The sequence below is a fragment of the Mchenga conophoros genome, linkage group LG6, assembly GCF_057382185.1.
Source record: "Mchenga conophoros isolate Kocher_MC1m ecotype Shallow Benthic linkage group LG6, M_conophoros_male_GT1.1, whole genome shotgun sequence".
Classification (NCBI taxonomy): domain Eukaryota; kingdom Metazoa; phylum Chordata; class Actinopteri; order Cichliformes; family Cichlidae; genus Mchenga; species Mchenga conophoros.
This window is the reverse complement of record NC_140531.1, coordinates 32,400,691-32,427,685: the sequence shown is the minus strand read 5'-3', so window position 1 is coordinate 32,427,685 and position 26,995 is coordinate 32,400,691. Positions and strand designations below refer to the sequence as shown.

Sequence of the window (26,995 nt, the reverse complement as noted above, 5' to 3'; positions counted from 1 at the left end):
CTGTCAGATACGTGGAATGACGTACATGAACTGAGTAAACTTTTTAGTTTACCATCTTTGGTTGGACTTTAATTACTATGTCCCCTTTTCTTCTTTTTTCCCTCTTAGGACTTTGATCTTTGCATTAATTGCTACAACACAAAGGGCCATGAGCACCAGATGGTCAAGTGGGGTCTTGGCCTGGATGATGATAACAACAGCCAGAGTGGGGAGGCCTCCAAGAGCCCACAGGAGAGCCGGCGTTTAAGTATTCAACGGTGCATTCAGTCGCTGGTCCATGCTTGTCAGTGTCGCAATGCCAACTGCTCTCTGCCGTCCTGCCAGAAGATGAAGCGAGTGGTACAGCACACCAAGGGTTGCAAACGCAAAACCAACGGTGGCTGTCCTGTATGTAAGCAGCTTATTGCTTTATGCTGTTATCACGCAAAGCACTGCCAGGAGAACAAGTGTCCTGTCCCGTTCTGCCTGAACATCAAGCACAAGCTTCGCCAGCAGCAGCTGCAGCACAGGCTCCAGCAGGCCCAGTTGATGAGGAGAAGAATGGCCACCATGCAATGCAGAACCATGCCGCTACCATCCCCACCGCCATCAGCTGCCCCTAGCACTCCCACTTCCCACACTCAGCCCAGCACTCCCCAAACACCCCAGCAGCCTCTTTCCAACCAGCCGCAGACCCCCAACTCAGCAGGCGTCATGTCGCCGTCTTTCTCCAATGCACCTCGCACTGCCCAAGCTCAGGCACCGGTGTCTCAGGGCAAACCTGGGCCCCAGGCCTCCCCTCTACACCAGCAGCAGTCCCCTCTCCCTCAGCCCCCCCAACCATCACAGCAGCTATCTCAGCAGCCACCTCCCATCGCTGCAGTCAAGATGGCACAGCGCATCGAAATGATGGCGCAGGCCCAGCAGAACCAGCGGAACTACCGTGTCAATGTGAATGGTTTGCCCATGAATCCCCAGCAGCCACAACAGCGCATGACGGCACCAATGCAGCCAGCAATGCAGATGGTGCCTGGGCCCCGGGGACCACCAGTCATGCAACCTGGTATGGCCACTGGACAGTGGGGTGGAGCTTCAGGCCCCATCCAGCCAGGTCAAACTCAACAACCAGGTCTTGTTCCAGGCCAGTCCCCACAGCAGCCCATGACCATGCAGCGAGCCATGATGCCACCAGGGCAGCAACCCCAGCAAAGCCAGAGGATGCTGATACCACAGCAGCCCGGTGCCCGGCCACAGACTCCCCAGAGAGCTGGAGCTATACCTCCAAATGCTCTGCAGGACCTCCTCCGCACCCTAAAGTCTCCCAGCTCACCCCAGCAGCAGCAGCAAGTTCTAAACATCCTCAAATCAAACCCTCAGCTAATGGCTGCGTTCATTAAACAGCGAACAGCCAAGTACCATGCCAACCAGCCGCAGCAGCAACAACCGCAACAGCAGCAACAAGCAGGCCAACAACAGCAGCCTGGCATGCCAGCAATGCAGAATATGGCTATGTCTGGAGGGGCAGTGCAAAGGACGGGGATGCCACCACAGCAACCACAGCAGCCTCAAGTGCAGGGCATGGCTGCATTAGGGACTCAAGGGCAGCTGAACACCGCGCACAATGCAAACCCCCAGATCCAGGAGATTTTCCGCAGGCAACTCTTATTGCAGCAGCAGCAGCAGCAGCAGCAGCAGCAGCAGCAGGGAGTGTTACCACAGAGCCACCCGGGTCAGTTTGCTGCTCAGTCGCAGGGTACAACACCCACCTACTCCCAGCTCCGAATGCAACAGCAACAACAGCAGCAAATGCAAATGCAGGCAGGGGCACCTGGGGGCCCCATGGGTCAGCTCCCACCAATGGCTCAGATGGCCCAGTCTGGCATGGGGATGGACTCGACCCAAAATTTACTGCATCAACGACTGCTTCAGCAGCAGCAGCAACTTCCCCAGCAGCAGGCTGTCCTAAAGCAGCAGATGGGCTCCCCTGGCCAACCAAGCCCCATGAGCCCTCAAACCCACCTCCTGGCTGGGCAGACTCAAGGCGGAGCCCACCTCCCCAGCCAACCTGCTTTAGCCAACGCCCTCAGCAACCAGGTCCGCTCCCCAGCACCAGTCCAGTCCCCTTGTCCACCCTCGCAGCAGCCCCCACATTCCAGTCCTTCGCCGCAGGTCCAGAACCAGCCCCAACCCTCACCTCAGCACCCACCCCACTCGGGTTCACCCCACACAGGGCTTGGGGGCCCACTGCAGTCGATGGAGCAAGGACACTTGGGGACACCAGAACAAAGCGCCATGCTACCGCAGCTTAATACGCCCAACAGAGGAGGGCTGAGCAATGACTTGGGGATGGTAGGAGATGCTACAGGGGACACTCTGGAGAAGTTTGTGGAGGGATTGTAGCATTTCTGCTGGGAACTAAAGAACATATTGTCACTCCCACGGACCTGTCCTCCCACTCCTCTTCCTCGTTTTCCCTCAAACTCTTTATTCCGTTAGAGGGCTTTGTTTGTTCTTTGTAAGGCTGACAACGGTTTTTGTACTGACATGTAAAAAGTTTCAAACGTTGCAACAAAACAAGAAAATTTGGTTCATTTAAAATAAAAAATAAAAAATTCAAAACCTTTAGGGAATGTAATTGTTTCCTAACCCTAAATGGTAGGTATTTCTTCCTTGGGATGTTGAGGGATTTGCAAGTTGCTTCTTAAAATGAAATTAAAGTCACAAAGAATATATTTTTTTGGTTGAGACCAAATGTGTCCAGTACTCATTTTTTTTTAAAAATTTTTGTTTGTTTGATTTCTTGTTTTTTGGGGGGGTTGTTTGTTTATGGGTTCATGCCTTTCTTTCTTTTTTCTTCTTCTTTTTTTTTTTTTTTTTTTTTTTACAAAAATGTAAAGTTGCATTATATTATTCATATCTTTATTTTGTACCTTTTTGAGAATTTTTTTTTCTTTTTTTTTTTTTTCTTTTTTTGGAAACTGTAAAATATTTTGTCTCTGAATTGGGCCAGGTTTTTGTTATCTTCACAAGCTGTCATTCCTGGCAATTGTAATCTAGTGTTGTACTATTACTGCAAGAAGATGCGTTCAGGGACAATGACCGCTCCCATTCTTTTTGTGTGTATGAAGAGCACTCATTTGTATTAAAGTAGGAAATGGCCTGCAGCAGTTTGTGTAAACAGGCATGTATGCAGGAGCACATGAAGACACTGACACAAACCCTCACCGTCACTAAAGCCGCGTTTCCACCACAGGAACTTTTACCAGGGACTAGGGACCATACTTTCAGTTACGTTTGGGGTAATTATTTAACCCCCCACCAAAAAGGTCCCTGCTTTGGGTGGTTTTGAAGCGCTGAACATTTCTGATTGGAGTACCCGTCTTTACCACCAACTCCAGGGTGTAAAAGCAGCCGTCTCTTTTTATTATGTCAGCGGATTTTTCTTTAAATTTTTTTTCTTTTGCTTAATTTTCACGGGCCTTTTAAACATTTTTTATTTCCTTGGAAACAAAAATTTCTGTGACTACGACTTCCGGGTACTTTTGGGTGGACACGCGGCTTAAGAGATATACAGCTGATTGGTTCACCAATAAGGACTGCAGCCTACAACTCAGTGGCCTGGAATTTGGAAACGTCTTGCAGGTGTAGAAAGTTGTTGCTTTGACATTAAAAAGAATTTGTCATACTTTTTGTCATACAAATGTTGTAAAGTGTAAAGAGATTGTGAGAAAGAGACCAGCCCCCTAAGCTGAGGTGGAATGAGCAGTGGTTGTTTGTAGGCAATGTCTCTGATGCTGCCCAGTTCTCCAAATTTTACACTAAGTTGTGTGCTATCAGGGGATGAAGGGCACATTTGAGATTCACCTGGAGGAGAACTAAATGTCATCAACCCTCATTCCTCTCACAAAAAAAAACTTGAATTAGGGGGATTTACTTTTTCTCCTATTGTAAATCAAGTTAAGCAAAATACTATAGATATAAGGAAGAGCAAATGAAATCACTGTATAAACTGGTAAAAGACTCATTTCTTACTTATATACCATATTGTTAAATAAACTGTGTGCAACAGAAGAACTCCAGTACTCTGTTGACTAAATAATGAGGCATCACTTCCTCCTGTTGGTGTGTATTCATTTGTTTCCGGTGTTACATTACCAGCAACGACTGTTCGGTTTTCATGTCACCTAAAATAACATTTATTTGAACTTTAGTCCTCATCCTGAACTTTTAAAAAGATGGAGTTGAATTGTTGTGTTTAGTAAAATGATATGTATCGATGCAGCACTTTACAAATAGTGACCGATGCCTCTTTTCCACCCATGTGAATCTGGTGCCTGAGCTAGAACCGGATTCATGCATTTCCACCAAAGCCAGACTATTGTCAGCAAAAATTGGCACTTGGTTTTATTATTAGCAGGAATGTAAGACCCCCTTCTTTCAGTCGAAGTGCAAAGCATTAATAAGTAACCTGCTAGGCTCTACAAAAAGTCTAGTGAGAACCTGTGCGATTACAGAAAATACTCATTTTAACCACTATGTCAGGTACACATTTGCTAATTTTTTTAGTGTTTTAGATTGAACAAGTTGCTGGAAACATTCCTCAGAGACATTTGGTACATGACGGCATTGTGCAGCACATTCACAATGGTCTGTGAAACCTGTTAAGTACATTTTAGTGCACTAAAGTAATTGTCATTTAGAAGAAAATAGTCTCAAATTATAAGAGCTTTATAATGTGCATTAACCTGCTAAAATAGCCATTAGAAGACGGAAACACTGGTCATAAAGACATGGACATAACGAGCAACAGTAGTTCAGGTTGGCTGTACCATATAAATAATGGGTGATTGGTGCTTAGCAGTCCAATAAGACATCCACCACACCATTCAACCACCATCAGCATCGAGAGTTGTTACAATGCCCATAAAAGGGGAATCCAGACACTGATTTTACCCATTTGTTTGTGTTTTGGCTACCACCTTATTTGTTCTTTGGAAACAGAAGTGGTGGAATGATGGATTGCAGGTGGGTGCAAATTAATACCCTAAAAGGCCAGTGCCGCTTAGTGGCTCAAAGTAATCATTAGTGGAGGAGTCAGACTTAATGGATATAGCTGTATGTGGCTACACCCATAATTTTAGATGTTAAACTTTTTAAAAAAGTAAGTTATTAAAAAAAAAAAAAAAACAGTCCTTATGAAAGAGTGTAGAAATCTGTAGGGTGCGATTTTGATATAAGGGGAACTGACTCACGATTGCAGTGTAGATGGCCTTGTGGCTGGTGGAGGAACTACAATTTTTGGCACTTCGTGTTTAGGTTAATTTTTCAGTCCCAGATGTGACCTTACAATCTGAATGTGGCAGCATCAAGACTCATCAGAGCAGGTAATGATTTAGCAGTTGTCTGTGTGTCTGCCGGTGCAGCATAATCACATCCACACAGCTGCACAAATATGAGTTCTGGTTCTTTCTCTTAAAAGACAGCTTGTTTGGCACTCCATACAAATGTTTCTGATCTTCTGGAGATCATCCTGGTTGCAAAAGTCTTGCACTGAGTCTCTGCCACTTGAATGGCTGTGGGAAATATGCTGTGATGCCCAGTTGGTGAAGTCACACTCATATAGCAGCCAGTTAGAATCTGAATGTTCATTTACAAAATATATAAATTGCATTAAGAAGTGAAAGTGTAATGAAATTTTCAGTCAGGTAACATCATTTAGTCTCTGTCTCAAATTCAAGTCATGAGGTTTGGAAAGATCTTTTAAGTGTGTATTACTGGAGTCTTTTTCTTTAAAAAGTCTATGATGTCTGAGTCGGTGTCTGTCCCTCTGTGTAAACTACAGGCACAGAAGTACACTTAGACACAAAGAAGTAAACTATAAACTCCTCTGTGTATAGTAAATCTTACTGTAGATTTACCTCTGCAGATTTATAAGATGTATCTGAATTTGCTTGCTTCCTACATGCCTTCACATTCTAACAGTATTCATCAAAGCCTATCCACTCACCAGTCGCTTTATAAGTCATACCTTGCTAGTACCTGTTTTGACCCCTATGCCTTCAGAACTACCTTAATTCTTCCCAGCAGAGATTCCTTCGAGATTTAGGTCCATATTTTGATGACAGCATCGCACAGTAGCCGCAGATTTATCGGTTGCACATCCACGATGTGAATTTCTTGTTCCACCACATCCCCAAACTCTGGTGACTGTGGAGGCTATTTGAGTACAAAGAACTTATCCATCCGATATGGATAAAATCTTTACACTGTGGTCATAAAGTGATGGACATGATCAGCAACAGTGCTCAGGTAGGCTTTGTGAACTTCTCCATTAGCTAATCTGCTTCAAGGTGTCATGCGTGCAGAGATCCACTTCCCTCGGTTGCAACAGCTGTTTGAGTCATTGTTGCCTTCCTATCAGCTGGAACAGTCTGGCCATCCTCCGCTGACATCAACAAGTTCCAGAGAACTACCACTAACTGGATATTTTCTCTTTCTCGGCCCATTCTCTATAAACCATAGAGATGGTTGTTTTGGAAAATCTCAGCAGCTCAGCAGTTTCTACATACTCAGACCATTCCGTCTGGCGCTAGCAATCATGTCGCATGCCAAGTCACTTAAAATCACCTTTCTTTCCCATTGTGGTGGTATGGTTTGAGCTTCAGGTCATCTTGACCATGTTGACATGTGTAAATTCATTGAGTTGCTGCAGTGTGATTGCTTTAAGGAACATGTTGATCAAGCCTGGGTCTTAAACTGGTTTTTAAAAAATCATTATTTAGTTTAAAACAATTAAAAAAGTGTTGGAAATCTTTAATAAAGCGTTTATAAATGATTATATTAAACTGTTATTTACGGATTCCGTCCAAAGTCACTCGCTTTAGTCACATGACCTCGACAGCAGCCAGTTATTCGTTGCTTTCACCGTCACATGACCGGAAGTTTTAAATGAAGCGGTTTGGGGCGTAGCTTTGAAATGAAAACAAGTGTTGTTTGCTGTCTTCTACGCTTTTTAGTTAATAAAAAACTCTATTACATATGGTTTTAAATGAATGAAAATAAACTCTTCGGCGGCCTCTGTAAACAATGAGGCAGAAAATTAAACAGTTAATTCTTCAAATATGGGTAAGTATAGAGGTGCTAGCATAAGTAGCTAGCTGTTGTTTTCACTCCATACCTTTTGTGGCATGATTTGTCAAACATCTGTGCCACATATAACTATTTCCATTTGTCTCAGTGTGCATGTAATTATAGCATCGCTGTTTTTATTTGAATACAGAATTACCCGCGCAAAATTTACTTACATGCAAATTAAACCTTTTCCCTCCATCGTTTCACATCAGTGGATCCAGCTTAAACTAGTTGTCTTTTTGCAGGGTGATCGTAAAAGCCTCTTATTGCGAAAAAAAATACAGTATAATGGATGACTCGGACCAGGATTTTGAAGATTTCAGCTCGAAGCATCTAAGACGAGTCCGCAAGAAACCAGGTGAAGCCAGACAGGCGAGGAAAGCAGATAAGCAGACCTCCAGTCAAGCAAGCGAAGAGGATAAGAGAAGGAGAAATAACAAAAAAGCTCTTAACTCTATCAAAAGGCTATCTTGGACGCAGCCTGCTTCTGCTGCTGGTGCTGGCGATGATGGTGGAGGAGAAACGCGTGTGGTCAATGGAGAGGCTGGACATCAGTCAGGGGATGCTTGGCCATCAGCTGAGCCTTTAAAGGAAGCAGGGCCAAGTCCTCAAAGCGGCCTAAGAGCGAAAGACAAAGTGCTCCTGAAGATGAAGCAGTTCAAGAGAGATAGTCCACAGAAGATGGTGCACAAAACTCACATCCAACCAGCAAACCACGAGAACAACTCTACTCCTTTTACACAGCAAAAAAATCAGGGTGAGATGACAGAATCCTCTCCAGTCTACTGCATCCCTTACTTTGATGTGCTCTCTTTTCCTGCTCAGTTTTTGTTTTTTCATTAGTTTTGTTTGTGTTGTGTTTGTGTTCAATTTAGGTTCAGGCAGTTTAGAGTGGGTTAGTTTTTATAGTTAAAATGTTTAGCTTTGGTTTTTATTATATTCAGTTTTCCTTTGTTATCTAATGGGTGGTATTTGTCAGGGGCAAGAATTGCCAGGCTCAGAACTGCACAGTAGAGAAATACAACAATATAAAAATATGAATCTCTGCTCTCTGGATTAACAGATGCACAAGAGTCTGATCAAACTGACTGCAATAACAAATTTGATCAAACTGACAAAATCTAAAGACATTTGCTTTACATTCTTATTTTATTTTACTTAGTTTAGATTTTATTTTTATATTACATAATTAAAAGTTTTTTTGCACACCAAGTTTTAGCTTTTAGTTCAGTTTAGTTTAGTTTACTTAACTATAATAAGCATACACCTTCTTTCTTATGCTTATCCAGTTCAGGTTTATAGGGTTGAAGCTGTTTCCAGCTGTTATAGGGTGAGAGACGGGCTACACCTTGAACAGTAGAGGTAGTAATGGTGAATGAGTTTAAATACCTGAGTTCAACCATTAAAAGCAATGAGCAGTGCACAAAAGAGCTGAAGAAGACAGTGTTGACAGGATGGAGTGTTTGATGGTGAGTGTCAGGGGTGATTTGTGACACAAGGATAGTATTAATCTGCCTGACAGTCTAAACATGGCAAAAGCAGCAACATTATGAAGACAAAGGTAGACCTTATAAACACTGTAATATTTTATGTAGGGTTTTCTGTGTCTGTATTGATCCGAGACATATTTTTTCCCAAATTTTACACTTTAAATTTGCATCATTATATTTCAGTATATGCCATATAGAATTTACCTTGACTGTTGACAAACTACTAACAACCTGTTACCCAGGGACTGAGTTCTATCGTTGAAAAATAGGAAATGTGGCCCATACCTTTTCCTTATTTTGAAATCCTGTTTTCTGAAATGTTGCTGTGTTATTCTTGCTATCCCTCACTTTAACCCGTATATTTCTGTCTCCGGGCTGTTCGCAGATACTCCAGATACCTTCAGCTCTGCTCTTCCTCCAGAGCCTCAAGACAACGATGAGGCTCTTGCTCTGCAGCTGCAGCAGGAGCTGGACAGAGAGGCAGCGCAGGCCCAGATTGTGGACTTGGAGGATGGAGGGCTTTTCTTCTGTCAGATTTGCCACAGAGACTTAACACACATGACAGCAGAGGGTCGCACACAGCATCTTAACAGGTCTGAGGATTTTGATTGCATTTTAGATGATAGCTTTACATACTAGTGGACACACAGGGAGGCTAAATGACATTAAAAAGTTTGTCTTCACTGTTACAGCACTGTAAGAGAGTGTTTATTGGACAAGTAGCCTCCATGTGGAGTTCAAGGATTCCACTCATTGAGTGCACCAAGTTGCATTTAAATGATTTGTTGGAAAATAAAACAATACCTTTTCTAATTTTCAGGTCATAACTTCATAAAGTATAATGACAAACATCTGATTAAAATAATGAAATCCTGGGGTTATAAGAGTTTTCCACAAATAAAAAAAAATCATCCTCAGTTTCTGTGTTTTACAAAATGTTTGATTTCTTTGCAGATACATGAACTCTTACCTAAAGTGTCTCTCTGAATAATCAGAATATATATATTTTTTCATTTTTGTCAAAAATCTCTCTGTACAGGTGTTTGGATGAGAGTGAAAAGAGTGGCCCTGCGGCTCCTGCACCTCCTCCTCCACCACCTTCTGGTGTTCCTGATTGTCCCATCTGTGGTAAGAAGTTCAAGTCCCAGAAGAGCCGCTCGGTCCACTTGAAGCGCTGTTCTTCAGATATGGACGTCTCACCGGCTGTGCTGATACAGGCTCTGCAGAGACAAGCTGAGGAAACCCAGAGTGCTGCCACTGCTAATTTACTGTAAGTCAGACGATAACTTTGTTGCATAACTAAAAGATAGATGACATCTAACTCTAGCCATTTTCTTCTTCAGCATTCAAGCTGTGGGCACCAAAAGGAAAGGCCCAACCAAGCCAGGCCTGCAGGCACGGAAGAAGCCCAAGAAAAAGCCCGAAGCCCTGGATGAAGAGACCATGGTGGCTTTGGCTCTGTCCTCCTCCCTGCTGGAACAAAAGAAAGAGGAAGAGAGGCAGTATCACACAAAGACTGGCACTTCTCACACGTCAGTGACTCAAGATCTGAAGTGGAGGCCAGACGCAGGTATCTGTGTTTTTCAAAAAGCAGGGAGAGGGGAGAAGATAAATAAAGATAGATAAAACTCGAGTACCAAATTCAAATCTTCTCCTACAACAATTTCTTGTTCCAGCTTCTTATTCTGTCACACCTCAGAAACCTGCAGCTCCAGAGACAGAAATGCCTGCATTAAGCAAGGTCACAGTAGGAAAAGCCCAAAGTACAGAAGAGATAAAACACATTTACATTTACTGAATTCCCAACTCAGTTTTCAAAGTCAGAAACTTAGGTGTGGTTTATTAATTTGACATTTGAGCTTTAGTTTAATATTTAATTATCAACACACCCTGCAGCCAGGATACCCTGCCTTTGATCTTGGTTTAGCTTTGTCTCTAATAATGATAGCTGATCAGGACCGGTCATTTCTCAGTTATCAAACCAAGTCAGAATAAATACCAGTAACAGCTCAAGAGCAAACGTGAGCAAAGAAAAGATTTAACAAGGAAGGTTTTCGTCCTGTTTTTGTCAATGAGTAACAAATATTTAACAGTACAGTTGGTAGATTGTGGGTTTGCATACCTGTTGCTGTTTTAAAGCCCTGCAGCAGTGTATATGTGACTGTCTATTAGATATTTAATAACTAAAAGGTTACATTAAGTTGTTTTTTACTCAAATTTAATGAGGAAGTTTTCAAATATCGGCAGGACCTAAATCCTCTGCTCCCCTCGTGCAGGTAAAGGGCGTGGAAAGAGAAAAAAAGGAGTCGCCCCTCGCCCTGCTCCATTACTTCTCATTCAGGATGCTGAGGGGGCACTGAGGAGGTTGCAGGAACGTGTTTCTGCTCTTCTCCTGCGCAGCCCTCCAGACTGTCCCCCAACCCCGCCTCGCAGCCCCAGCACTCTGCATAGCTGGAGCGGTGCTGCCCCCCTCTGGGAGAAAAGCCGACTGCTTGACGGAGACTCCAGCTGTCTGTCTGATTTCTACGTTCCGGAGCTCAGGGAGTTCTTCTCACCCTGGGTATCAGCAATGGTGAGTGAGACCTAAGACATGTTTATTTTTTATTGTGTTATTGCGTCAGTTTTCAACTAAATGGAGGATTTAATCAATTCGATTGAATGGAAGCACCTCTTTTGATCATTTGTTTTAATCAGATGCAACTTTAAGCACAGATAAAACTGTTGAGAGAAAAATGTTGTGTTTTGGAATCACTAATGGGTCCCAGTGGATCTTGCATGTCTTACAATATCTGACCAAAAACTCCTCCACTTCTAGACTGATGCAGCCTCAGAAGGCTCCAGCGACAAGCCCGAGTCTTGTGTTCAACCTGTGGCCAAAGGAACTCCCACCACTGGGTTCAGGACCTCCATCCTACCATCCTCTGCCAAGACGGCTTCCTGCTCCCCGGCTCCCTCCACGCCCGGTACAGGGCAGCTCTCAGTGAGCAGTCAGGTTCTTCAAGACCTGATGGACCTGGCTGACGAAGGCATGACACTCACACAGTATGGATACACAGCCAAAGGTAAAACACGCGGACAGAAATTATGTCCTAAAACATTTTTTTATTTAAAGTGGAGCAGCATTAAAGCCTTACCTAATGTGAAAATTGTACCAATAAGTTAACTGACAGTTTGATATTTTATATGATATAAAATTATGATGTTATTACCTGTAGAGTTTAATTTGAACATTTAAATAAAAGGCAAAGCGCCTAAAATATGGTGAACACATCACATACACACCTTTGTTCACTGTCTTCTGTTCTTGCTGTGTATGTTGAAGAAAAACTAAAACTGTGGGTGTTGGTTATATAAGTTTTATAAACATTTTAACATCGTGCTAAACATGAGGCTAAACTATTTAACCTTTTTTTGCAGACAACGCCAGCGAGAGCGGCTTCATCCAGGAGGAATCAGAGGAGCAGGCTGACCTCTGTGCCAGTGGCTTCCTGCCAGAAAGGGCCCACACTCATGCTGAGGAAAGACATAGCCAAGCGATGACAGCAGCTGAGCAACCAAGGGAAAAAGTTGGAGACAGCCACCTATCAGTAAGATGTTTCTTAACATTTCCATTATGTTCATTAATTTCATCTATCCAAATCTTTTAAGTACTATTTTTGTAGGACCGCTTTATTTTCTTTCAGTTAGATCTGTAGTAAGGTCCCTAGATGTTTTCAGGCCAAGTTTAATCTGGCCCTCTTGTTCTGGAGTATAAACAAGGGTTTGTTGTAAAAAGCTGCCAAATATAAAGAGTCGCCTCCAGATATTTTATTTGAGTGAACAGTCATACGGCTACTTGTCAGTAAGTTGTCCAATAAAGATACCTCATACGCTGGTACGAGCCGCTGTGCTGGTGAAGAGCAGCCACATGACCTGGGCACCTTGCAGTCATTGATTTGACCATAAACTCATCTGAATAACAAAGTATTTGTAGAGTCAAATTTGAGCCCACCTCTCTCGCTCAAACTGGGTCATGCAGCAGGACAGTGATGCAAATCTGCTAAAAAAAAAAAAAAAATAGAGTCAAGGTGTTGCAGTTGGCCCAAAATTCAAATCTCAACCTGATTTAAGTGCTGTGGCGGGAACTTGCCAACTAATTCCCACAAACCTTAATGAACAGAAGCAATGTTGTAAAGAAAAGTGGGACAAAATTCCTCCACAGTGATGCGAGACAGAGACACTGATACAGTCACACATATAAAAGAATTATTTCAGTTGATCACTGGTAGATATGCTTCTACAGCCTACTGAGTCATGGGGTGTAATTCGTTTTTTCATATGGTTGCACAGAGTCCTATAACATGACTCATGATGTCATGTTTATAAACGATGTCATCTTTTATAAGCTTTCCAGCAATGCACAGTTTGGCTCAACATCCATCTGCCCAGCTGTGATGCAAACCGTTCTGCATGCTGCAGGCTAACTTTGTGATGACACAGTTTCTAAATCACCTTAATTCATTGTGTTCTTTTAAAGCAATAATTATAATAAAATAAATATCAGGACCTAAATAACATGTTAACATACGTCATTGTATTGTGATGGTTTTCCCCCTGTAGCTAGCGCTGTCCACATTGGCGTCAGACCTGAGCAGCATGGTGAACAACCCTCAGCTCAGTGATGTCCAGCTCCAGGTGGACAGTGGAGAAGTCTTCTTTGCACATTCCTTCATGGTGTATGCTCGCTGCCCCCTGCTGGCAGAAATGGTAAATCAGTTATTACTGTGTTGCACATCAAAGCTCTGCTGATGTGCAACACCAGGGATGCATTATTATGCATATTGTTCTGTCATGTTTTGCAAGTATGAAATATAATCTAATTAGTGTAAAAATTGACGCAAGTAGTATAAATAATAATAGTATGATTGTAAGAGGTAATTAAAGGTCTACACTGATGCATACTGTAGTGTGCGATGCTCCAGGTTGAGATTTCATTTTGCTTGAAAGAATAAGCCGTGTGAATGTGATTTTATTTCAATGCTTTAAAAACAAATTGGGAATTTTGTTTTGTTTAAAGTTGTTTCTTTAGTTTCTTATGAATTAATTCAGCTTTTTCAGAGTCGATTTGCTCTTCTGCTCGCGTCACAGATGCATGAAAGTGGTTTTGGGGTGCAGGAGGAAGGCGTGCCTCCTGCTCAGAGGGTGTTGATCAGCGACGTCCCGGCCCAAGCAGTGTTTGCTCTTCTACAGTATCTCTACACAGCCCACTTCTCCTTACCGGCATCGCTGCAGCCTCATGTGCTGGAGCTGGCACAAAGGTACTAGGAGATGGAGGATGTAAAGTCCAAAGCACAAAATACAAAGCAAAAGTTTATGCGTGCAGCAGTGGCATAAATACATGCAGACTGAAAATGAGAGAGAAACAAAACAAAAAAAAGAATGCCGCTCGGAGTTCCCCTAGTAGCCCGGGGCAATAGTGTCACAACGATGGGGCGGTTCAGGGTCACCTGAACCAGCAATTACAGTATGTCTTATTAAAGAGGGAAGTTTTAATGGCAAAACCTAAAACTAGAGTGGATGTCTGCTCCCACCAAAAAGCTCAAATGCCTTAAACAGTCGATATTTCATCCTATAAACCAGGATCTTGTTTGTTGTCTAGCTTTGTTCTTTATTAAACAGAGCTGGTTCTCGTAATTGCACTTAAATTAGAAGCCCAGATGTTTTTAAACATATACACATGGGAAACATCTGGAGAATGCAGTCAGGATGTGGTTCGCAGTTATTCTTTCTCACATGTAGGACACACGAGGAGACGGCGTACATGTGAGAGAGCGTGTTGGAAGCTGGCAGGTTTGACTGTGATGTGACTGAGTCAGATAATTGACTTCTCTCATACAGCTGCTTTAGATAAGCTGAGAAAGGTTCAGGGCTCTAATGCATGTGTGAAAAGAACTTCTGTTAAGAGTTTCCATTTTTTTAAATAAAACATTAAAATCATATAAAAAACAATACTTAAAAAAGTATTATTCTTTTTGATATTTTCTGAATTTCATGTAAGAACTCTTAAAATTTGACGCTGTTGTGAAAGCTTCTTTCTTTCGTTTCTCTTTCCTGTTTCAGGTTTGACTTGCAGGAGCTACAACAGCTTTGTCATCTTGGGCAAGAGGAGACTCTGAGAGACGAGGGCAACTACTTAACCCAGGAGGAGGAAACAGACCAGGCCTTCATCGAGCTCCTCCGCTCCATGTGGAACGAAGACGATGCTGACGGTGACGACGGGGAAGATTCAGACAGAGGAAGAGATGAAGGCCTGGAAGTGGATCATCAAGCTGATGAGGTCACGTCAGGCGATAGAGAGATTCACGAAGAGAAAGTGAATGAGGAAGAGTTGGAGGAGATCTATGAGTTTGCGTCCACGCAGAGAAAGAGGGAGGAGGAGGAGGAGGCGCTAGATGAAGAAGAAGATGGAGAAACTAAAAAAAGCTTAAGTGACAAAAAGCTGCAACCTGACTTTCAACGTGAGCCCGACCCCAGCCTGGATCGCAGCTACAGCCGTCTCTTTTCAGATTCGTGGGGGGTGTACGAGGAAGCAGAGCCTTCCTCCTTAGCTTCTACCTCTGGTCTGCCAAAGGTGCACCTTTCTCAGCAGTCCCCTTGTAAACCATCATATGAATTTTCAGGGAGAGCTTTGCTTCAGTCTTCAGCAAGTGTAGTTAGTGATCCTTCCATCAGTCCTCCACCAGGGACATCCAACTTGCCAGTTCCAGGTGTGTCCCCTGGACAAGTAGGTGACATGGGTGGCAGTGGAGACAAGGGAATTGAATTGAAAATGCCCAAGAAAGATCTATTGGAAGACATGAAGCGAGAAAGCCAAGGTCCTTATAGTATTTGCACCCCTCATTCTCCTGATTCAGCCCAGAAAAAAGACGAACCTGAGCTCATAGTTTTGTCAGACTCCAGTGAGGAGCTTGAGGGGGATGTTGCTGTTCTTAGTTCCCGTAGCCCCTTACCACGTTCTCCCGGTTATACAGAAATCAAATCCAGGCACAACTCAGCACCCAATGAACCAGCTTTGAATAAAGAGGCCAGTAGTTTGGGGCACAGTGCTGGTGATCAATTAGACTGTTCTCCAGAAGTTTCCTGGCTGATCCCGTCCACACCTGTCCGTCCTGGCAGCGGCACCAGGAGCAGCTCCACTCAGACCAGAAGCAGCATGTGCAGGACGCAGCTGTTTCGGAGAAGTCAAACATCCCCATCATCACCCTCTGTTTTTTCTTCTCCTACTCTTAAGAGCACCCTTCACCCCTCCAACAGTGAAACCAAGGATTCTGCCGACACCGACCAAATGAAGGGCAGTGTCTCCAGGTTGAAGATAGAAAGGAACTTCAGCTTTTCTCCAAAAAGAGAGAATAGTGATGATTCAAGGAACGATGGAGAGCGATTCAAAGTTCCCCTGCCTCAGCCTAAACTGTCAAATCTCTCAAGCTCGACTCACCTTGATTCTCTCCAAGCTTCTTCAAAGCGTGATATTCCTCTTCAGCGCCACCCCCAACCTTACAGCAGTACTCCCTTACAAACGGAGCTCCACCATTCCCCTATGCGTCTTGCTTCCTCCCTGCTTCACACTCATCCCAGTAAGCAGAACTCAATGGGTCAGAAAAGGGAGAGAGCACCATCAGATAGCCCAGAGAAAACAGACCTGGGGAGCTTTCACCTCTCCCCTTTGTCTGACCCTTCAGGCCCACGCGCTTCGTCTTCTCATAGTTTAGAAAGTTCACCGAGGCTCACCATGTCTTCTAGTCAGAGTCGATGTTCTCTTAATTCCAGCATTTATGAAAAGAGGTTAAGGAATGAGAAGGAAGGAAGAGAGGCAGATTCCGATCATACTGAAGAAATGTTCAATGAAGGACAGGAGGGAGAAATAAAAATAGAGGCAGATGTTGAAGAATCTAGTTTTCAGCAGAGTTTCATGGCCATGGATGAGCCTCCCATAGCGTTCAATGATTCATGGGGACTCGATGTGTGTGTAGACGCTGATCCAGGATGCTTCAGTCTGAGGCTGGAGGACAGCGGGCAGCGAGAAACAGCCCAGTCGTTAACCTCTCCCACCAGTCGACCTGAATCGTCCAGACACAGCAGCGAGTCTTTAAACCGCTGTGGTGGCGTGACTACCCCTTCCACACCTAAATGTCACAGCTCTCAGGTGCACGCAGGTCCCTCCATCACCACGTCCCCACCTAAAGCCAAATTGCTGACCACACCAGAGATTGACAACGGCCTCCTGGACTCCAAAATATGGGACAGCTGGGAAGAAGAAGAAGAGGAGGAGGAACACCTTCCTCTCTCTAAGAGGGTGAACCCCTCAACCTATCATAAGACCCCAGGTAAGTATTTCTATTGTGTAATTTGCCAGCATAAATATAAACTGCATATTACTAAATAATATTTGTTTTAGCCTAAATTATAAAAACCATCCCAATATGTATCAACAGGTCTTAATTTTTATTAAATATCAAGAAGTATTTTTCCTCTAATACATAATTTATACTAGAGTTGCTTCAAAATCTAATCAGATTCTTCACTCTACCAGACAACCTGTGCCTGAAGTAGAAAGTTATTGTCTGTATTCACAGGGTTGTACATGCTGTACCTTTGTGGTTGGGACGACAAGCCTGCACAGGGCTACACATACTATAAAAATCGAGTGACAGGCTTAAAAACATGCTCTTCTCCACCAAGACAGAAAGAATAGAATAGAATAGAATAGAATAAACCTTTATTATCCCCAAAATTAGAAATTTTAGTGTTACACAGCTCTTATAGCAAGAGAAATATAGACAAAGTAGTGCTATATACATAAGCAACCGACACATTCCAGAGCAATAAAATCACAAAAAGACAGATAATTATTATTATCGACCACAAGTTCTCAAACAGCCTCCACAATTAATTCAGTTTGTTTTTATTTAAAAAGCACCAAACAAAAAAAATAGGCATCTCAAGGCACTTTATATTTTAAAGTCGAGACTCTGCAACATTAATTAATGTTGTGCTCGTTAACTTTAATAAGCACGAACTTGTTAATTGTGAAAGAATGTTATATCTGAGCCTCATTTCAAGGTTAAAACCAAATTGACTGGTAAAAGTTTGAAGTTTTGATTAAATTCAAGTGGAAAACAAGGAATAATGTGTTGTTTGGGGGCTTATTGCTTTATCAGGTTCATTTTATCTATATTGTTTAATATCACCAATTCATTCAAATGCTTTACAATTAGTATAACTTAAGATATGATTGCGGGCTATTACAGATATATTGCTTAATTTCTGTTGAATAAATAATTAGTTGGGATTTTTTAAAGGACTGCACGCACTTGTCTTCTATTTATGAACTTCTAGTGTAGAAATTAGACTTTGTGCCTAAACAGTGTCTTCTTCTTGTGTTTCATCAGTGTCGTCTCACAGCAAAAGGCAGCGCACCTTGGTGCCCATCACTCCCATGCCCCACTACTCTGACATGGACACGCCGGAGCTCAAGAACAAGCTCAACAGGTCAGTTGGTTCACTCTCATCCTCTCGTTAAAGATTAGATACAAGGCCAAGTTTTTTTTTTTCTAACTAATCACAGCGATTAAGTGAGGTATCTATCCGATTAGCTCCCCTGGTGTCACTGTCAACGCAGTCTGTCTGGCTCTGCTCGCTGTCAGGCTGTTTTCCTTCTGTCCATCTGTTAGTCCGTCTGTGCCTCGCAAATGCCTTTAACTTTCGCCTCTGTGCAGGTTTGGCGTTCGGCCTTTACCGAAGCGCCAGATGATCCTAAAACTGAAGGAGATCCACCAATACACACACCAGCTGGTCAGCTCAGACTCTGAGGATGAGGCCTCAGTCTCAGGAGCCACAGCTCAGATGAAGCCCCCTGCCAGCAGGCCAGTGTCCTGCGCCCAGACTGTGAAGTTTAAAGAACCCCGAGCACCTGCTGATGTGTGCCCTGTGAAGCACAACGGTGATGAGGTGGCGGAGCCTCTGTCCAACTCACAGGGCTCCAACACCTCCTCAGCTGGAGCCAGTGAAGAATCGGAAAGGTACTCCGCAGCGTGTAGATCATCTTAGGTGTTACATAACAGAGCGCTTGACTATAGACTCAGTCAGTGGCCTGTGTTCTCCAGGAGCCATGTTTCTGATGGATTCAGAGTTGCTCGCCTGTGTGCACCTGTACTAGTGTTGGTAACAAATCAAATGACATCAAAGGTTCACACCAAGTCATCTCTTGGCAGTCGTGAACATTCAGAAGATAATGTCTTAGTTTAAAGATGTGAAGTCCATCAAGAGTCGACACAATGCATGAGGATTGTGAAGAGGAGGATGTTAGACACCATTGCCCTCCTTCACAGCTGAATAGCACCAGTTTGTAACCTGCTATGGTCATTGTGTGTAATTTGCTGTGCTGTTGCCTCAGAATGACACCAAAGTGTTCACCTGTGTACATCACAACCCACAGCTATACAGAGGGTGCTTACATTTTTAGTGTTTTTATTAATTGAGCTCTAGAATGTTGTTTTTTGTTCCTACCTGGGAAAACAACAATGAATTTAGTCAGTAGTGACTGCACAGCTATAAAGTCAAGATAAACAACCTTTATGAATGAGATTCTTTGGGGGAAATTTGAAATGTATAAAAATGCCATTTTGTGATTTAAAATACTTCATCTAATTATGTCCACTATCTAAAATTACATTAACAGAGTGGAGATAACAGCCATATAACGATGAGTCAAAGACTTGTGATGTTAGTGCTCCTGAGAGAAAGAGCTTAAAATGCACAGAATGGGGAAAAAGTTCAAAATGATGCTGATTATATGTGATATAAACTTTATCAGCAAATGTGTTGAACGCTACTGTAAATTGCTTTTATATACTATGAAGCATTAATTCAAATTCACACACAGATATTCTGTATCATGAGCTGATGGCGCTGATATGAACTAGAATTTAAGGTAACTTGCCTGAATGCTGTTTTTGTAACAGGTAACAGATCGGTGTGTAGAAAAGCACCACTACTCACCCGCTCAGTTCTCCTGGAAAATGGGATTACTGTAGTGACGCTTGGTGGTTGGATTAGCAGGGCAATAGTATTCAGGGATCTTTGGCTTCTTTTAACACAATTACAGTGTTGCACAGAAAGAACAGCAGCAGCTCCAGTAATGCAGGACAGAGAGAGAAAACAATCTGCACACATCCATCATCTGAGTTTCTGGATCAGATAATTTAGCCAATATCAGGAGTTGCTTTTAGCCCATTTTACAGGTACAATTCCTCATATTTGGGAGGTTAAAACTTGATTTCATTCATGTTTTGTGATTGATCATTTGGTGCCAACATGACCCCTTACACGCCTGGCTGGGGTCACACGACCACACAACTACTGACATGTGGCTGATTGGAGACATTTTGGAACCATTGAAGTAGCTTTCCAGTTCCAGCTGTTGCTTAGTGTGTGCACGTTTGACCCTCAGATATACAAGTTAGATACCTGACACTCATTTTAAAAATCAGACACTTAGTAGAGTCTATAAAATTAACCGCTTCCTTCTCATCAGGTCCAATCCAGAATTATGCATCTCGTCCGACGGCGACTCCGACAGCGATGGCGGGATTTCTGCCTCTCAAGCAGCGTCCCGGCTCCAGGATCGACTCAAAGCCGTGCGCTCCTTCATCTTGTCCGACTCCAAGCTGTACAGTCAGATCCTCCAGTATAAGCCTCTGGTTCTGTCTCAGCTTCAGGAGCAACTCAAAGCAGCGGGGATACGCCTGGGGGCCGCCAAGCTCATGGACTACCTGGACTCTCAGTGCATCACCTTCACCACAGCCAAGCCAGGCCGCGCCGCACCGAGCCGCAGGCGGGTCAAGAGGACAGGCAAGGCGGGCAAAAGTAGGTGAAAGAGAGGCAAGCGAGGAAGGAGGCATTACAGTCGCACTTTTAAACTCACTGCAAGAATGGTTTTATGTAGAAACTTAAAGATAGCAGATTTTATTTCTGTGCTTGGAACGTTTGTCTGATAACTGAAAAGGCCACAAGAAAATCTAAGTGATCAAGACAAAGACTGATTATTCCCAGGTGAGAAAATCTTTAGTAAAAACAGGTTTATAACTATGTAATTATTGACACCGTTTTTCCAGGACCGGGTGTATTTTAACTGTTTTTTTTTTGTTTCCCCCCCCCCCCCCCCCAATGTTGCATTTATTAAGAAAATAAATCAGATTAATGACGGCTGTAGTGTGGGGTTGACAAATGGCTGCTTTAGCCCCCTTCAGACATGCACTCCTGTTGCACCTTACAAGGTGTCCGAAATGAGCACCTGGGTCACTTTTTCCATAAAAGTCATGACAGGAATTTTAAGAAAGAGTAACATTTACACATCAGCCCAAAGAAGAACAGCCTGAACAGCACAACATGTCACGTACACCCTGCTCTTTGTTCTCCTCTCCATTGTCACTAACATTAAAAAGTTGGCATCCACTAAGTTTATACTGATTATAGTCAGTCTTTCCAATACTGTCACATGTCTGTCTGAATGACCAAACTGTCACTTTAACAGCCAGTAAAGTTATATCTGAAAAGGGCTTTTGATTTAAAAATTTCAAAACAGCAAAACCACTTGATGTAATAAAGTTGATATTACACTTTGTCTGCCCAGTGATACAAAGTTAATCTTCAGTGTGTTGTATTGCACAACAGTCAGGTGTTATGTGTTGCAACAACAAAATATGAGCCAGTTAAGCGCAAAGAAATGCAATCTCACAGAAGTTGTTGAAAAGGCATTTTGTGTGTTTTTTTTTGTTTTTCCTTATCCAAAGATTAACCAAGATGCTCGCAGAGCTGAACACACTTGAGAAAGGAAGCAGGTTGTTGAACAAGGGGAAGATCTCATAGCTTCTGATACATCATTCAAGTAGAGAGAGAGAGGGGGAGAGAGAGAGAGAGATCCGTTAGAGCAGCACAACATAAAGTCAATGCTGTCAAGAGTTCCCAGTCAGGTCGCTGTGTTTGCATCGTTGTGCACTCAGGTTTCTCGACAGCAGTTGTGAAGCACGAGGCATCAAATCACATTCCAAATTAGACACAACGCTACAGATCCCAAAGACGGGCTCGCCTCCTTTCCACCCGTGTGGCAAGTTCCGGATGCATCAGCGCGGTGCATCTCCTCGTCCCGGCTCGATGCCTTATCACAGTCATGAGAGGTTGGCAATGTTGGCAAGGAAGCGCTGAGCCCACCACTCCTCCAGGTCTATGGGCACAAAGTCTGCACAGAGGGGAGGACGGCAGGAGAGACAAGAGACGAAAGCTTAACTTCAGATTGAATCAAATGAGCAAGTACGTTTTCTACACGTGAACAAAATGTTACATTAACAGCTGAAGAATTCCAGCCTGCGTCTTTAATCGATTCATTGTCCTTCACTTGAATGGAGAGCTCCTTTTGTCATGTTGTTAATTTCTCAGATTTGAAAAGCTTTCGGTCTTCTTAAAAATAAAAAATATATAATAATATTTTTTTCTTCACATTCTAAAGAATTCAGGATTAGAAACCGGTTTGGTTTAAGCTTTTCGGGGTAGCGATACACAAAGGAAAGCGGAAGAGGCAGGTAGGTGTGTGCTCTACATTTGGTCGTCACGGCTGGTTTATCTGGAATAGCCAGGTTCTCAAATTAAAGGAGGTTAAAAATTAAAGCAATACTATTACAACAGTTGCCCTCTGCCTTGCATGCTGTTCATTCAGAGAGATGAAAATAGCCAATCGGTTCAGGGGTTTAAAGGCCCAGACATAATAAATGCATAGATTACAGGTTCAAAAGCTGAGCAGCTTAATGAGTAGGAAGAGGTTTATCTGTTAGGATGCCATAAAGACATACGGTAAGATTACATTAAATGAGTGTGGTCACGTTAGTTTCTAAATGACTGGAGGCATTTTAAAAGTCATGGGAACTTACTCTTCATCGCAGCACTCGGGGTCTTCTCGGAGTACTGAACGGGCCCTTGGCTGCCAGCCAGCTCCCCTCTGCCGCCGTCCTCCAGCTTCTGCTCCACCTCCTGCCACACTGCAAACAGTCACACACGCGTGGAGTTGTAATTACCATTTGGATGTTGGATGGATACACTGGTGTATTTTTTCCTGTAATCTTTGAACTCATACAAAAAGACACTAAAAATAAAAATAAATCTTCAACCAGCAGCTGAGCTCAAGGGCACATCTACACAGCTCTGACCACTATTTATCTAAATTCATTTGAAGGCTGCAAACCTTGAGAGGACTGGTCTGGTAGGCGGATTGTGTTTATCAGCTGAGGGTGAAGGTTTTTCCATTTAATAATCAAGATAAATCTCAAGGTTTAGTTTCTGTGGACATGTCTTCTGCTTACTTGGAGCTCCAATAGTCAGCCAAACATTTAATGTCTAACGGCTTTAAGGATGTTAAACAATAAACCAGTTGAACGTGTGCATGCGGGTGCATAAAACGCTTTCTAATCATGTCTGCAGGTTACATTTGTTACAATTTTTATCTTTTTTGTGTGAACATGTTCAACTGGAATAAACCGCAGGAGGTTTTCTCTCTTCGAACAACTCGACAGAGCGTGAGAGCGGTTCCTCCTTGTGTCTGAGCAGAGAACAAAAGTGAAGCGCTGAACTTTGTGGTCACAAAAGGACGCCACAGAGCAGTCTTTACTGGCAGCAGCCCAAGAGTAACACAGATAGCTGGCTCATGCCGATTCAGCTCCACAAATCATTCAATCCGAGCACGGCATGAAATACTGGCCGGCGCTGAGGTATGCTGGACAATCTTCCAAGACGGGGGTGAATGTTGCAGGGCCTGGACTTAACTCATTGTTAGGGTTTACTGACTAGAAGCAGCACTCGTCTGAGACCTACTGACAACTAGTTGAATTTTTGCAGTAGTCCAGGTATTTGTCATTAAAAAAAAAAAAAAAAAAAAAAGGGTTATTAGTTTGCAAAACAACACCCAACATTACTGAAAACTACCTTAGGATATAAAAGGATATAAATTCTGAACCTAAGCATATGAAGAGAAATTTACCAACACGGTAAAAATACAAACAGTAAATATTACAATTTTGCACATCTGTATATCCAAAGCTTCTTATGCAGAGGAGGACGTGTATTGCAGAAGATCATCTGATTTCCAAATTATCATCAGCCTATTAAAGACGCTTATTAAAGATGACCAAAGTGTCAAAAAAGTGAGATCACTGATTGTACAAGTACCAAAAAGCTTGGGCTCTAAACTGCTTGGTTTCAGACAGAGTGGAAAGCCCCAGTATGATCCCCTCAGGCAGACAGCTCTGCCTCTGAGCACCGCAGGTCCACCACTTGCTGTGCAAACTTTTGTGAGAGGCCGCCAATAGGAAGTATTAAGAGGTCTTAAAAAGAAGAGGAACTGGAGCTACAATGGTTTAAGAGATGACCTGAAGGGCTACACTAGTACCCAGAACAGGTTGAAAAGGCTCATTATAAACTATGAATCATGTAAAGCTACTCTAGTAACTAATACCACCTCCCCTTTCAGATAAAGATCTGACTTTTTGTCTTGGAGGGCTCACTTTGCACTCTGACTTACATCACCACCCATCTATTGGTCCCCTTATCCTCACCTTCGTATACAAATCGGACATTCTCCTCGTGTGCAGGAGTGAATCCCTCCACTGGGCTTTCAGACTTCTGTGCGGCCGCACTGTGGTACCGTTTCCCGTTGAGGCGATTGAACACGATCTTTGGAGGAGGAGAGCTAAGGAGAAAACACAAGAGCTAATTGCAGAGGAGCGGCTTTTTGGATGAAGACAGTCACAGGAGTCACGTTACAAAGTGAGAGTAAAAGTCTTATGTTCATTTAGCAGCTTGGATTACTTGGTGAAGGTGTGGCCACTTTGATTATGACAGGACAGACTGACTTGGTTCTTCATGGGCAGGGTGAACATGAGCTGAAAAGGGCATCCATTACCTACTTGGTGTTTTCTTGAAGGTGGGGTGTTATATATTAGTGCAAATCCAAGTGTAAATCTAAGTCTTGCACACTTTCACACAAGAAGGTTTTCTTAGAGTGGTCAATTTTTTCCTGGACATTTTGGAGACTGCAGCTTTGTATTGGTTAGTCCACCTTAACTATCTCAGTACATTAAGTTAGTTTTGCCATTTGTAGATGAAGTTTCAAACAAGGCTAGATTTAGGCTTTTCTTTATATTTCTACACCTTAATAAATCACAGCAGGCGAGGTGGGTTGGCCCCTCAGGTAGCAGAGCTCTCGGCTACACCATGCAGTGTCACACCTCAACTAATGGCGCCTCTGATTGGCCCGAGAAACTGACGGGCCGCCAGAGAAGTTGTGTCCGATAATGGAACCAAGCCACGGCTACGTGTTATATGATCGCGCTCGCGGTCCACGTGGAAAGTATTTTGAGCTCGCGCTGCTCAAACAGCAGCACGCCCAAAGCAACCCTCAAAAAAAAAAAAAAAAAAAGGTAAACATTAAATAAAAACACAAAGTAAACATACTCACTTTGACGTGATCCAGGACGTCGGCTTCAGTTTCAAGTCGCCGAACTTGCTCTCGACCTGCTGAGTGTTACCTGGGGCAAAAACGGAAAAATTACGCGTTTGTAGACTCGATGTAACCCAGCACTCAAACATGTCACCTTACGAAACAACCCCGAAACTTTCGCTTTCTTGAGCCAAAAGCAGCCTGACGTTACATTGCATCACGCGTTAGGTAATGGCCACATTCACTCACCTGTCCTCCGTTGTGTAACGAGTTTGCTGGGACCTCTGGTGATTGTGTACATCATGTGAACGCCGATACCCTCGAGAAATTCTGCACTGCCCCTTCTCCTTAATTGTCGGCCTCAAGCATTGAACGCTGACTCTGAAACTTGTAGCTCTTGTCCGGTCCTTCTGAGGCTGCCCCCCGAAATGATTGTTGTCCAGGTCAGCTGCTCCACAGTCAGCTCGAGGCCTGCCAGAGACTCGCTTCGACTTGTTGCCCGCTGTGTAGACCGCCCGCTGCAGCTCCTCTCCGGCAGGTGGTTCAACTGAGATGAAACGACGTCCAGGACTCGTGCAATAGGTTGTGTGTAGGTCATTCAAGGAGAACGCAGTTCCACATGCCGGGGATCATTAATGGGAGCCGGGGGCAAGCTTCCTGACGTCCCTGAATTGTGACACTCTAAGCCGGACACTCCTACCCTCTCTCACCTGCTGATGCTCCGGAACCGACTGTACCACCTCTGATTTCTGACAGGTTACAAGGGCACTGCACACTTTATTCTCTTCAGGACTGAAAGCGAGCATGCTGGGCTAGCGTCAAGCAAGTCCAAATGCAGAACAGGGCTTCCGCCTGAACATTTCAAAATAAAACTAATTTTGGAGTATACAAGCCTACAGCTACTTTAAACTGAAGCACCATTTAAAATATGATAAGCACAATCTTGAGGTGACACCATATGTACTTTTATATCACATTAAAAACTACACAGTTATATACTATTGATTATCATGCAGCTACAAATACTATGCACTTAAACACTGATTAGCCACAACATTAAAAACCCAGCCTAATGTTGTAAAGATCTGGACCAAACAGAGCATGGACTTCTAGGGATATACTCCTCTAGTGTCTGACTTCTTGTGGTCATTGGGCTTCTTGTCATGTTCCATAAGCAGTTGTTTTCAAGTGTTTCTGTTTGCGTTTTGTCTTCTTCTCATCAAACATCCCTCTAGAATTGGTTATTCACTGAAAATGAGTCAAGGAGGTGCCACTATCCAAAGAAAAGATCTAAAAAAGCCCCGAGAAGTATTGCTCAGGACCACAAAAGAAAAAGAAAAAAGACACAAATTGTAAATAATAATTACAAGAAAACCTGGGTCCTTGGAAGTAAAATAAAGTTTTGCACAGCACTGTATTTTATTTTAGATTTTCCATTTAATTATTCTCTTTTGTATTACTTTAACAAAATGAATAAAACGTATCATAGTTTAAATTAATTAATAGTTTTAATTAAGTTGGAATTAGTTATAATAACAACATAAATTATACATAGTTAAGATTTACACACAACAACACCTTTCCATTATTTTTATTATTCACTTTTTTATTACATAGTCCATTATTATTTAATGGTGAATTTAGAGTTTAAATGTACATGTATATTAGACTTTTACTATACTTATTATACTTATACTTTATTCTTTAGTATACTTTTACTTTATTGTATAGTTATTTCAGATTAGGTTTGACCTTTTTAAGATTTATTTTTCATTGTTTTCTAGTTCACTGAGCTTCATGCTATTTTAAGTATATTTTTGTTGTGTTAAACTTAATATTTACATACTGTTTCCTAACCTTGCGATTAATTAAT

The 26,995-nt window shown here is 42.9% G+C and overlaps 3 protein-coding genes across 6 annotated transcripts in view; 2 read left to right on the top strand and 1 right to left on the bottom strand.

Annotated features, from left to right (window-relative positions):
- crebbpa (CREB binding lysine acetyltransferase a) overlaps window positions 1-4,088 on the top strand; it is a 47,764-nt gene extending 43,676 nt beyond the window's left edge. For all 3 annotated transcript variants that reach the window (XM_085277472.1, XM_085277471.1, XM_085277473.1), the window contains one exon: window positions 109-4,088. In XM_085277472.1, coding sequence (XP_085133598.1) covers window positions 109-2,379 — 2,271 coding nt within the window. In that variant the 3' untranslated portion in view covers window positions 2,380-4,088. The remainder of the gene's footprint in view (window positions 1-108) is intronic.
- Window positions 4,089-6,926: 2,838 nt separating this feature from the next.
- On the top strand, window positions 6,927-20,843 carry slx4 (SLX4 structure-specific endonuclease subunit homolog (S. cerevisiae)). Of its 2 annotated transcripts, XM_085277463.1 has the most exons (15): window positions 6,927-7,104; window positions 7,356-7,468; window positions 7,575-7,867; window positions 8,986-9,193; window positions 9,640-9,870; window positions 9,944-10,170; window positions 10,877-11,172; window positions 11,416-11,662; window positions 12,018-12,187; window positions 13,200-13,346; window positions 13,728-13,897; window positions 14,700-16,963; window positions 18,029-18,128; window positions 18,356-18,658; window positions 20,173-20,843. In XM_085277463.1, the coding sequence occupies exons 3-15, from the start codon at window positions 7,759-7,761 to the stop codon at window positions 20,510-20,512; spliced, it is 4,812 nt and encodes a 1,603-aa protein (XP_085133589.1). In that variant the 5' UTR covers window positions 6,927-7,104; window positions 7,356-7,468; window positions 7,575-7,758; the 3' UTR covers window positions 20,513-20,843. The 2 variants fall into 2 exon arrangements, with proteins under 2 accessions (XP_085133589.1, XP_085133588.1); XM_085277462.1 differs by having other exon boundaries at window positions 7,356-7,867.
- Window positions 20,794-25,938, bottom strand: mcrip2 (MAPK regulated corepressor interacting protein 2). The gene is made up of 5 exons (XM_085277470.1): window positions 25,372-25,938; window positions 25,141-25,210; window positions 24,239-24,372; window positions 22,562-22,669; window positions 20,794-21,876 (listed from the first exon to the last, which is right to left on the bottom strand). The coding sequence occupies exons 1-5, from the start codon at window positions 25,424-25,426 to the stop codon at window positions 21,806-21,808; spliced, it is 438 nt and encodes a 145-aa protein (XP_085133596.1). The 5' UTR covers window positions 25,427-25,938; the 3' UTR covers window positions 20,794-21,805.
- Between the last annotated feature and the right edge of the window lie 1,057 nt (window positions 25,939-26,995).

Excerpts from the sequence above, each read along its gene's own strand:
- slx4 (XM_085277462.1), top strand. The coding sequence starts at position 7,399 with ATGGATGACTCGGACCAGGATTTTGAAGATTTCAGCTCGAAGCATCTA. Across the intron at positions 9,194-9,639 it reads CGCACACAGCATCTTAACAG|GTGTTTGGATGAGAGTGAAA; the intron begins GTCTGAGGATTT and ends CTCTCTGTACAG. Across the intron at positions 13,347-13,727 it reads GCCCCCTGCTGGCAGAAATG|ATGCATGAAAGTGGTTTTGG; the intron begins GTAAATCAGTTA and ends CTCGCGTCACAG.
- mcrip2 (XM_085277470.1), bottom strand. The coding sequence starts at position 25,426 with ATGATGTACACAATCACCAGAGGTCCCAGCAAACTCGTTACACAACGG. Across the intron at positions 25,211-25,371 it reads CGTTACACAACGGAGGACAG|GTAACACTCAGCAGGTCGAG; the intron begins GTGAGTGAATGT and ends TTTTTGCCCCAG. Across the intron at positions 22,670-24,238 it reads TGTCCGATTTGTATACGAAG|TGTGGCAGGAGGTGGAGCAG; the intron begins GTGAGGATAAGG and ends GACTGTTTGCAG.